At 38.1% G+C, this 12242-nt stretch overlaps 1 protein-coding gene across 4 annotated transcripts; it reads left to right on the plus strand.

Annotated features, from left to right (window-relative positions):
* The first annotated feature begins 7925 nt into the window (after positions 1 to 7925).
* On the plus strand, positions 7926 to 11868 carry LOC139573112 (zymogen granule membrane protein 16-like). Of its 4 annotated transcripts, none has more exons than XM_071396208.1 (5): positions 7926 to 8007; positions 9903 to 9924; positions 10062 to 10114; positions 10391 to 10559; positions 10855 to 11868. In XM_071396208.1, exons 3-5 carry the CDS (start codon positions 10063 to 10065, stop codon positions 11219 to 11221), a joined length of 588 nt encoding a protein of 195 aa, XP_071252309.1. In that variant the 5' UTR covers positions 7926 to 8007; positions 9903 to 9924; position 10062; the 3' UTR covers positions 11222 to 11868. The 4 variants fall into 4 exon arrangements, with proteins under 4 accessions (XP_071252309.1, XP_071252310.1, XP_071252308.1 ...); XM_071396209.1 differs by having other exon boundaries at positions 7938 to 8011; XM_071396207.1 differs by lacking the exon at positions 7926 to 8007 and adding an exon at positions 9460 to 9589.
* The last annotated feature ends 374 nt before the right edge of the window (positions 11869 to 12242 follow it).

Consider the following 12242-nt stretch of genomic DNA (forward strand, 5'->3'; position numbering starts at 1 on the left):
GGGATAAAATTGTAGACCTGCACAAGGCTGGGATGGGCTACAGGACAATAGGCAAGCAGCTTGGTGAGAAGGCAACAACTGTTGGCGCAATTATTAGAAAATAGAAGAAAATAGAAGAAGTTCAAGATGATGGTCAATCACCCTCGGTCTGGGGCTCCATGCAAGATCTCACCTCGTGGGGCATCAATGATCATGAGGAAGGTGAGGGATCAGCCCAGAACTACACGGCAGGACCTGGTCAATGACCTGAAGAGAGCTGGGACCACAGTCTCAAAGAAAACCATTAGTAACACACTACGCCGTCATGGATTAAAATCCTGCAGCGCACACAAGGTCCCCCTGCTCAAGCAGGCGCATGTCCAGGCCCGTCTGAAGTTTGCCAATGACCATCTGGATGATCCAGAGGAGGAATGGGAGAAGGTCATGTGGTCTGATGATTCAAAAATAGAGCTTTTTGGTCTAAACTCCACTCGCCGTGTTTGGAGGAAGAAGAAGGATGAGTACAACCCCAAGAACACCATCCCAACCGTGAAGCATGGAGGTGGAAACATCATTCTTTGGGGATGCTTTTCTGCAAAGGGGACAGGACGACTGCACCGTATTGAGGGGAGGATGGATGGGGCCATGTATTGCGAGATCTTAGCCAACAACCTCCTTCCCTCAGTAAGAGCATTGATGATGGGTCGTGGCTGGGTCTTCCAGCATGACAACGACCCGAAACACACAGCCAGGGCAACTAAGGAGTGGCTCCGTAAGAAGTATCTCAAGGTCCTGGAGTGGCCTAGCCAGTCTCCAGACCTGAACCCAATAGAAAATCTTTGGAGGGAGCTGAAAGTCCGTATTGCCCAGCGACAGCCCCGAAACCTGAAGGATCTGGAGAAGGTCTGTATGGAGGAGTGGGCCAAAATCCCTGCTGCAGTGTGTGCAAACCTGGTCAAGAACTACAGGAAACGTATGATCTCTGTAATTGCAAACAAAGGATTCTGTACCAAATATTAAGTTCTGCTTTTCTGATGTATCAAATACTTATGTCATGCAATAAAATGCTAATTAATTACTTAAAAATCATACAATGTGATTTTCGGGATTTTTGTTTTAGATTCCGTCTCTCACAGTTGAAGTGTACCTATGATAAAAATTACAGACCTCTACATGCTTTTTAAGTAGGAAAATCTGCAAAATCGGCAGTGTATCAAATACTTGTTCTCCCCACTGTATATAGCCACTAACCAAGAAACAACTTCATAAGATGACAGTCTGATAACATATTTATTGTATAGCATATGTTTTTTTCGAAAAATGTGGATATTTCAGGTATAAATCACAGTTCTACATTGCAGCTGCAATCTGAAATAGTGCCGAAGCTGCCAGAATAATTACAGAGACCAACGTCAAATACCTAATTACTCATCTTAAAACATTTCTGAAAAATACACAGCGTACAGCAAATGAAAGCCCAACATCTTGTGAATCCAGCCAATATGTCAGATTTTTTAAGTGTTTTACAGCGAAAACACAATATAGCATTATATTAGCTTAGCACAATAGCCAGAAACACAAGCAATTTACCAGCAGCACAGGTTAGCGATCGTAACAATACAGCAAAAGATATATAATTTTTGACTAACCTTGATATACTTCGTCAGATGACAGTCCTGTAACATCATATTACACAATGCATATAGGTTTTGTTCGAAAATGTGCATATTTAGCAGCACAAATCGTGGTTATACAATGTGATCAGTGGCAACAGGTCATGCATTCTGGACGGCACCATCTTGGAAAGGCACCTAAGTTTACGATTATTTATCGATTAGATTGACTAAAAAATACAGGTTGGACAGCAAATGAAAGATGCATTAGTTATTAATGCAACCGCTGAGTTAGATTTTTAAAATTAACGTTACTAGACATACAGTGTGCGTTACAGCCAGACTAGTGCCGCAATAATGGCGGACAAATGCGTTTACATTTTTCCACATAAATACGGAATAACATCATAAATAGCTCTTACTTTTGGACGAGCTTCCATCAGAATCTTGGGCAAGGTGTCCTTTGTCCAAAAGAATCGTTGCTTGGTTGTAAAACGTCGTCTTCAACTTCGGAATTAGCAGCTAACAATAGCTATGTGGCCACAACATGCCCAAATCCCCAAAACGCAATACTAAGGAAATTCCGAAAATAGCAATATACTCGCATAAACTGATATAACTCGGTTTAAAATAACTTTGTTATGATGTTTCTAACACCTATATTGAATTAAATTACAGACGGATATAGCTAAGGCCGATAACTGAGCGTTTCAAAATGCCATCTTGAGGTCTTGCTTTGCGCAATGACGAACGACGAAAAGAGAGCTAACTTCGTTCCTTGGCCTTTTATAAGCTCTGAGAACTACGTAGAACTACGTAGAGCAAGAATTGAGTACGAGGCAGTTTAATTTGGGAACGATAAATGTCCAAGTTGAAACAGCACCCCTTGTAGTGTCAAGAGGTTTTTAACCAATTTAATTATAATAAAGCAAACACTCTGTCCGTTTCTAAGAATTTGTAAGATCCTTATTTGCATAAAATAGACAAAGACCAGCCACCAAATTAATCAATAGCATTTATTCTCGAGAGAGCTCTGACCAAAAAACCATGTACAGTGGGGAGAAGAAGTATTTGATACACTGCCGATTTTGCAGGTTTTCCTACTTACAAAGCATGTAGAGTTCTGTAATTTTTATCATAGGTACACTTCAACTGTGAGAGACGGAATCTAAAACAAAAATCCAGAAAATCACATTGTATGATTTTTAAGTAATTAATTTGCATTTTATCGCACAGTATACGCCGAAAATTATCCCACGAAAGGGATCCGTGCGTCAAGAAGTTAAAGTCCTGAGGAGATTGAACGAGGTTTGTTATAGGTTACAACTCCCCCCTGATTACCGTATTAACCCCTTGTTCCATGTGCCTCTCCTCAGGCCGGTGGTGGCTGGTCCGCTCCAGCAGTCTGAGGTGCGGGAGGTTCCTCCGCCCCCTCTGGACATCGAGGGGGCCCCGGCGTATACTGTGCGAGCCATCATGGACTCAAGACGTCGGGCGAGAGGCCTTCAGTACCTCGCTTAAACTGATGTTTTTTTATTATTATGTTACTTAGATGGATGCATCGGTGCGTCAATCGACTCCAAGGGGATATTATATGGCCAAGTATTAAGAGATAGTCTACCTGCCACCCCAGGTAGATATTCTATCGGTTAGAGCGCTGGACTAGTAACTGAAAGGTTGCAAGATCAATTCCCCAAGCTGACAAGGTAAAAATCTGTCATTTTGCCCCTGAACAAGGCCATCATTGAAAATAAGAATTTGTTCTTAACTGACATGCCTAGTTAAATAAAGATTCTTTTTTTTAATCAACATGTTGCAATTTCTTACTGTCATCATTATAAGTGATATATTCCCGTGCTTTGTGACATACAACTACAATGTCACTATGTTGACATATTCTAATGCAGGGCTCCCAGACCAGTATCATGTGTTACAATTGCACATTTTCTATTTAGTTAGTTGTGTACCTGGCCTGAACCTGTAAGAGCTTCTCATCTCTCTGTCTCTGCCAGGTCCTTCTATTCTACTGCTTCCTCTTAGAACTCCTGCATTCATACATGCTGAACATATCATTAGCTTGTTTTCTAATTGGCCGAGGCTACTTTGGGAGGGCTTGTCAAGGAAATAAGTTAAAGGATGTTCTTTCCTCTTATTTGTTACAATATAATTATTTGAAATAGGAATTCAAAAAAGATACACTCTAAACAAAATAAAAAATTACATACATATACCAATATCAGATGAATTTGAAATATATTGTTGGAATATTTTTTGATTTACCTTAAAAAAATTAAACTTTATAGTTCCAAGTGGACGGCGCAGACAACTGGAACACTTTTTTTTATCCATCTATGTTTTTACCCAGCTCTGTTTTTACCCAGCTCTGTTTTTATCCAAGCTCGGTTTTTACCTGCTCTGTTTATTTATCAGCTCTGTTTTATATCCAGCTCTTTATATCCAGCTTTCCCCCAGCTCTGTTATTTACCCAGACCTTTTTTTAATCCAGCTCTCTTTTTTATCCAGCACTGTTATTTATCCAGCTATGTTTTTTATCCAGCTTTGTTTTTTATCCAGCTATGTTATTTATCCAGCTTTGTTTTTTTTTATCCAGCACTGTTATTTATCCAGCTATGTTTTTTATCCAGCTTTGTTTTTTTTTACCCAGCTCTGTACAGGCATTAGGCACAGACTGCAAGATACAGTCATGTGATTGTACGCGATAGTTGTCAATTGCCTGCTGGATCATGTACAGTTAAAGTCGGAGGTTTACAATCTCTTAGGTTGGAGTCATTAAAACTCGTTTTCAACCACTCCACACATTTCTTGTTAACAAGTTGGTTTGGCAAGTTGGTTAGGCCATCTACATTGTGCATGACACGAGTACATTTTCCAACAATTGTTTACAGACAGATTATTTCACTTATAATTCACTGTATCACAATTCCAGTGGGTGAGATGCTTACATCCACTAAGTTGACTGTGCCTTTAACCTGTTTGGGACATGGGGCAGCATTTTCATGTTTGGATGAAAAGCGTGCCCAGAGTAAACTTCCTGCTACTCAGGCCCAGAAGCTAATATATGCATATTATTAGTAGTATTGGATAGAAAACACTCTGAAGTTTCTATTTTCTTTTATGATGTCTGTGAGTATAACAGAACTCATATGGCAGGTGAAAACCTGAGAAAAATCCAACCAGGAAGTGGGAAATCTGAGGTTTGTAGTTTTTCAACTCATTGCCTATCGAATATACAGTGTCTATGGGGTGAGGTGGGGGCGAATGAGAGCTGATTCAACCAGAGGTCTGCCAGAGTGGCATGAGCTGATCACGAGCGCACACGTGAGAGCGACCTGCGTTCCATTGCAATTCTAAAGACAAAGGAATTCACCGGTTGGAACATTATTGAAGATTTATGTTAAAACATCCTAATGATTGATTCTATACATCGTTTGACATGTTTCTACGAACTGTAATATAACTTTTTGAACTTTTCGTCTGAACTTTCGTCTGGACTTGCCCGCGCCTCGTGAGTTTGGATTTATTTACCAAACGCGCTAACAAAAGGAGGTATTTGGACATAAATGATGGACTTTATCGAACAAAACAAACATTTATTGTGGAACTGGGATTCCTGGGAGTCCATTCTGATGAATATCATCAAAGGTAAGTGAATATTTATAATTTACTGACTTCACAACATGGCGGGTATCTGCATGGCTTGTTTTTGTGTCTGAGCGCCGTACTCAGATTATTGCATGGTTTGCTTTTTACCTAAAGCTTTTTTGAAATCTGACACAGCAGTTGCATTAAGAAGAAGTATATCTACAATTCTGTGCATAATACTCAAAGTTTATTATGAGTATTTCTGTAAATTGATGTGGCTCTCTGAAAATTTGCCGGATGTTTTCGAGGCACAACATTACTGAACATAAAGCACCAATGTAAACTGAGATTTTTGGATATAAATATGAACTTTATCAAAGAAAACATCCATTGTGTAACAGGAAGTCCTATGAGTGCCACCTGATGAAGATCATCAAAGGTTAGTGATTCATTTTATCTCTATTTCTGCTTTTTGTGACTCCTCTCTTTGGCTGGAAAATGGCTGTGTGTGTTTTTGTGACTAGGCTCAGACCTAATATAATCATATGGTGTGCTTTTGCTGTTAACTTTTCTGTGCTACAGATACCGAATACGGGTTCACTTTCCTAAACAACCGCTGAATTGCAGGGTGCCAAATTCAAAAATATTCCCAAAAATATTTATAATCATGCAATCACAAGTGAAATATACCAAAACACAGCTTGTTAATCCACCTATGGTGTCAGATTTTGAAAATATATTTTACAGCGAAAGAAATCCAAGCTTTTGTGAGTGTAGCTTTCAATGCTACATCAGCTAGCCCCAAATTAGCATGGTCACGAAAGTGTGAAAAGCAATAAAATTAATCGCTTACCTTAGATAATCTTCGGAGGTTTCCACTCACGAGACTCCCAGTTACACAACAAATCTTCTTTTTGTTCGATAAATATTACTTTTATCACACAAAAAAAACATTTGGGTTGCGCGTTATGATGAGAAAACTACAGCCTCGTTCCGGTCCTGAAAGGAAGATGAAAATTTCCAAACGTATCAGATAAAAAAATATTACAAAAAATATTTATAATCATGCAATCACAAGTGAAATATACCAAAACACAGTTTAGCTTGTTGTTAATCCACCTATCGTGTCAGATTTTGAAAATATATTTTACAGCGAAAGAAATACAAGCTTTTGTGAGTGTAGCTTTCAATGCTATAACAGCTTAGCTTGGTTAGTGTATATTAGCTTGGTTAGCTTGGTCACGAAAGTAAGAAAAGCAATAAAATTAATCGCTTACCTTTGATAATGTTCGGGTGTTTCCACTCACGAGACTCCCAGTTACACAACAAATGTTATTTTTGTTCGATTGATAAATATTACTTTTATCACAAAAAAACGCAATTTGGGTTGCGGATTATTTTGAGAAAACAAAAGCCGTGTTCCGTTCGACAAATCCCAAAAAGTATCCGAAATGGTCATAGAAACATTTAAAATGTTTTTTATAATCAAACCTCAGGTTGTCTTTAACAAACATAATCGATAATATTTCAACCGGAGCATAACCTATTCATTAAGAGAGAAAAAGAAAATGGTGAGCTCCTCCCTGGCGCGCAGGAAATATTCAGAGGACACCTGACCTCTTTTGAAACATCTCGCTCATTTTTCAAAATAAAAGCCTGAAACTATGTCTAAAGCCTGGTCACAGCCTGAGGAAGCCATTGGAAAAATAATCTGGTTGATACCCCTTTAAATGGAGGTTAGACAGGCCAGGAAACAAAGATTTTAAAAAATATATATATATCACTTCCGGGTTACTTTTTTCTCAGGATTTCGCTTGCAGAATAAGTATTATTTTTCTCACAGACAATATTTTGACAGTTTTGGAAACTTTGGAGTGTTTCCTATCCTAATCTGTAAATTATATGCATATTCTACGATCTGGGCCAGAGAAAATGTCCGACCCCTAGCACTAAGAGGTTAACCTCTCTACCATAAACCGCCTCCAACGTTGTTTTTAGATCGTTTCGCAGTGCGTCCAACCGGACTCACAACCACAGACCACATGTATGACGTTGTGTGGGCGAGTGGTTTGCTGATGTAAATTTTGTGAAAAGAGTGCCCCATGGTGTATGTGGGGTTATGGTATGGGCAGGCATAAGCTATGGACAACGAACACAACTGCATTTTATCGAAGACAATTTGAATGCACAGAGATACCGTGACGAGATTCTGAGGCCCATTATCGTGCCATTCATCTGCAAATTTCACCTCATGTTCCAGCATGATAACGCACGGCCTCATGTCGCAAGGATCTATACACAATTCCTGGTTCCCAGTTCTTCCATGGCCTGCATACTCACCAGACATGTCACCCACAGAGCATGTTTGGAATGCCCCGGATCAACGCGCATGACAGCGTATTCCAGTTCCCGCCAAAATCCTGCATCTCCGCACAGCCATTGAAAAGAAGTGCGACAAACATTCCACAGTCAACAGCCTGATCAACTCTGTCAAGGTATCTGTGACCAACAGATGTATAAATGTATTCCCAGTCATGTGAAATCCATAGATTAGGGCCTAATTTATTTATTTCAATTGACTGATTTCCTTATATGAACTGTAACTCAGTAAAATCTTTGTAATTGTTTCATGATTCATTTTATAGTAAGTTAATAAAGGTGTTCCATGTCATGCTCCTTCCATCTAGAGCTGATGGAATGTTCAGCAGGTATAAATACAGTTCTAAGAGGAAGCAGTAGACTAGAAGGACCTGGCAGAGACAGAGAGATAAGAAGCTTTCACAGGTTTTCACACACATCTCAAGATAGCACTGTGGGTAACTACACAACTAACTAAATAGAAAACGTGCACTTGTATTTAATGCATGATACTTGTGTGGGAAATGTTATGAAGTTAATACTCATCATCTCTTAGTAATTGGGTACAGAATTTTGGCCTCATTGCCTTTACATTTAAATTCAATGATCTGACATTATTTTGAATGTGACAGTAGCACAGCACTACAAGGGTGATTGTAGTAAACAAGACTAGGTTCAACCTTTTAAAGCTGTTTTAGAACATTTCACATTTGTTTGTTGATTGTTACGTCACATTTCACAATTCAATAAAGTGTATTTTCTTTCCCCCCCCCTAGGGGTGATTGACCTGACAGGTAAAATGCCTGACTTGTTTTTAAGAACTGCTATGAAAAACATTATTAACAAACTTATTCAAGTTTTACCTTTTGAAGTGAAATGAAATGACGTGGAAAAAACGTTGATTCAACCAGTGTGTGCCCAATGGGTAGTTATTGAAATAAATTCACATTCTTCCCCAGCTAAAGGAAAATTGATAACTCAACCTACATACACAAAAGCAATTGTGCTTTACTTGGACATTTTATTTTTGATCAATAAAGTCCTACATTACATATTTGTATTACTATCAAATAAAATAACATTTTATTGTTCACATACACATGGTTAGTAGATGTTAATGCGAGTGTAGCGAAATGCTTGTGCTTCTAGTTCTGACCATGCAGTAATATCTAACAAGTAATCTAACAATATGTTAATTGAACTATCACATTTATAGATAGGTAGTAACAAGTACATGAGGGTATTTAATTAGTAATGTGTATATAAACTTTTATTTATTTTCTCACTTTGTAACTTCTACTGATATTTATCTGGTTAATCTGCAGAAAATGAAATCATATTGTAGTAACATGTACAGGTTGCCAGTGATTTAATGAAGATGTGAGTATTGTAACAAACTGCAGAAAACGTTGGACAATAATGGACACAAAAAATGTTGAATCTCATCTGCACATCTAGAATTAAATTGAAATACATGTAATTGAAATACAAATTGAAATACAAATATTCTACAATAAAATACTGTAGGTTTTTAAGCAAACCAATGAACTAACCATCCTGTTAATGACCAGATCCACTTGTCTTTTTCAGCGTGTTAATGTTTGAAGGGAAGGAGTTCCTCTTGGGGTAATGAAACAACTGAAGATTTGGAGACAGACTTTGAGGGATTTTTGTACACATTCATACAATTTTGGTATATTCTTTTAATTGTTTGGTTGTTCGATTGTATATTTTTTTAATCCCTATTTCAGATCATTAATTTGTTACAATTCAAAAGAACACAATTATTATTTCCTTATAGTACTTCCTTGATTCTCTCTCCCAAAATAGCCTCAACCAATTAGAAAACAATGTCTGACATCTCTATAGTGACTGACTAAAGGTGTTCCATGTCATGCTCCTTCCATCTAGAGCTGATGGAATGTTCAGCAGGTATAAATACAGTTCTAAGAGGAAGCAGTAGACTAGAAGGACCTGGCAGAGACAGAGAGATAAGAAGCTTACACAGGTTTTCACACACATCTCAATATAGCACTGTGGGTAACTACACAACTAACTAAATAGAAAACTTGTATTTAATGAGTGATACTGTTGTGGGAAATGTTATGAAGTTAATACTCATTATCTCTTGGTACTTGGGCACAAACCTTTTGGCCCTTTTGCCTCTAAATTTAAATTAAATGATCTGACATTATTTTGAATGTGACAGCAGTTTAGCACTACAAGAGTGATTGTAGTAAACTAGAGTAGGTTCAACCTTCTAAAGCTGTTTTAGAACATTTCACATTCAAGAATGGTTTGTTGATTGTTACGTCACAATTCAAAAGGTTATTTTCTTCTCCCTCCTAGGAAACACTGGTTGACCTGACAGGTAAAATGACTTATTTGTTTACTATGAAAAACATTATTAACAAAAAAAAATCAAGTTTTACCATTTAAAGTGAAACAGAGTAAGAGTAAAATTGACTGAAATTAAAGGTCTTAAGTATTGATGCCTCCCTTTTGCAGAATGTTCTTAATCCTGGTTGTCACAGTGTTCTTGGCTAGCTGCTCGGCATTGCGTGAGTAATAAAAATACAATTCTGAATTGTAATGATTAAATAATAGCTTTTGTGCTTTCACCAACTTGTCTTTTTCAGTTAGACTTAGGAGTTCTTCTTTGAGACAAAAGCTGATGGATTAAATCATTGCAGAATGTACTTTAGTTAATTCATCTGCACTTTATTCATAATGTAAAGATCTTTCAGAAATGTGTTGGTAATATTAAAATGATGTATATATAAATATGTATTATTAATATAGTAAATATAGTAAACTTATTTCCCATGTTATTTTAGCCATCAAAGACCCGTACTCGTATTCCTCTGCGGTGGGTCAGGGAGGTGGCACCCCATTTGCTTCCTACGGTGAAGGACGCATCACAGGAGTCAGAGTGTGGGAGACCAACAACAACTACTACTACTACTACTACTACTACAACTACAACAGCAACAACTACATCAGCGGGTGAGCAGACCCTGACCCATGAACAGACACCACTGACTCAGTCCAACTACACTACCCAACACACACCACTTACTCAGTCCAACTACCCTGCCAAACAGACACTCTTCTTTCTGTATTTATTTATTTGTTGTGTTTATTACATATTCAGTACATGACCAAACGATATTGTTATTTTATCTAACCCAGAGTACAATGTAAAATGTAATTCCTTGATATTCTCTGACGCTACCTGCTCTCTCAGTCTGAATGTGCCTTATCAAAACACAACCAACGTGAAAAGCTTCCTCTGTTTTAGGTTCCAGCTGAGATATGGCAACACCTGGTCTCCTGTGTTCGGTCGCGAAGGGAGTGAAAAGCAGGAGATGGAGTTGTTTAATGATGAGGCCATCGTCGAGGTGTCTGGGAAGTACAACCCAGCAGACTACATCTGCTACCTGGTGTTAACCACCAACATGGGGCGCACTCTGTCAGCCGGCCTGCCCAACCAAGTCTCCTTCAACTTCTACCCAGCCAACATGGGCAATGAGCTGAGGCTGCTCAGCGGTCGCTTCAACGGTGCCGGGATCACCTCCATCGGAGCCCACTGGGGATTGTTGAACATGGAAGGGGCTGGAAACAGTACTCTGGAAACAGCACTGGAAACAGTAACTCCTATTTTTTAGGGGGAAAAAGTATGTCTTGCTCTTTGGGATGGTATCCCGGATACAGATTAAGCCTAGTCCTGGACTAGTTACTTTCAATGGAGATTCTCCATTCAACATGCTTTTTAGTCCAGGAGTAAACTTAATCTGTGTCCAGGAAACTGACCCTATATGTTGGACGGATGTTTGACATAGACGCTGACAGAACTGTTTTTTATATCACTATCTGATGGGCGCTTCATGAGAATTTAAACTGAATGAATTTGAATGTTTTGAGTACTTTGGAAGTATTTTTGAGGTGATTCCTCACTTGAAGCAGTACAAAAATACTTCTAAACATTCAAATTCATTCAGTTTAAATTCTCATGAAGCGCCCATCAGATAGAGATATTAAAACAGTCCTGTCAGCGTGGGTCACAGACCACATGCGTTGTTACACATTTTTTGAGGTTATCACATTTTATCTCAATAAATTAAAGAATCATATGGGATTTAAAGGATTAATTATATCTTTGATTAATTGAACAATCAAATATTATGGGGAGATAATAGCGTCTCAGGGTGCTTCACCTTCATTATTTTATACACGCTGTATTTGTTATTTGTTGTTCCTTTTCTGCTACATCTGCTTGTGGACATTTTAATAAAAATCATATCTTTAATCATTATATTTCATTGTATTCCTTTTGATAAGAAAATACATACAGTAGTGACCAGAAGCTACAATAAACTAATCTGTCATCTTAACAAACCCTACCTCAATGGTGTCAATAAGGAACTACATTTATAGCTGCAAGACCGTTAAAACGCCTAACCAATAGTAATGAAGGAAAGAAAATTGATAGTTACAGAACGGGATATTATTTTCGACAATATATAGTATCGTATCAACAATATCAAACTATTGTTTTTGTGCTAGTTGGCTGTCCCTGCACTAAAACTCTTATTTTCCTTCATAGACTGTTCACCATTTTCATTTTAAATAGGAAGCAGATTTTTGGGGGGCAATTTCCATTACTTTCTCATGCTTTCTAGTCTCTCT

The sequence above is a fragment of the Salvelinus alpinus genome, chromosome 4, assembly GCF_045679555.1.
Source record: "Salvelinus alpinus chromosome 4, SLU_Salpinus.1, whole genome shotgun sequence".
NCBI lineage: Eukaryota > Metazoa > Chordata > Actinopteri > Salmoniformes > Salmonidae > Salvelinus > Salvelinus alpinus.

Excerpts from the sequence above, each read along its gene's own strand:
- LOC139573112 (XM_071396208.1), top strand. The coding sequence starts at position 10,063 with ATGTTCTTAATCCTGGTTGTCACAGTGTTCTTGGCTAGCTGCTCGGCA. Across the intron at positions 10,115-10,390 it reads GGCTAGCTGCTCGGCATTGC|CCATCAAAGACCCGTACTCG; the intron begins GTGAGTAATAAA and ends ATGTTATTTTAG. Across the intron at positions 10,560-10,854 it reads AGCAACAACTACATCAGCGG|GTTCCAGCTGAGATATGGCA; the intron begins GTGAGCAGACCC and ends CCTCTGTTTTAG.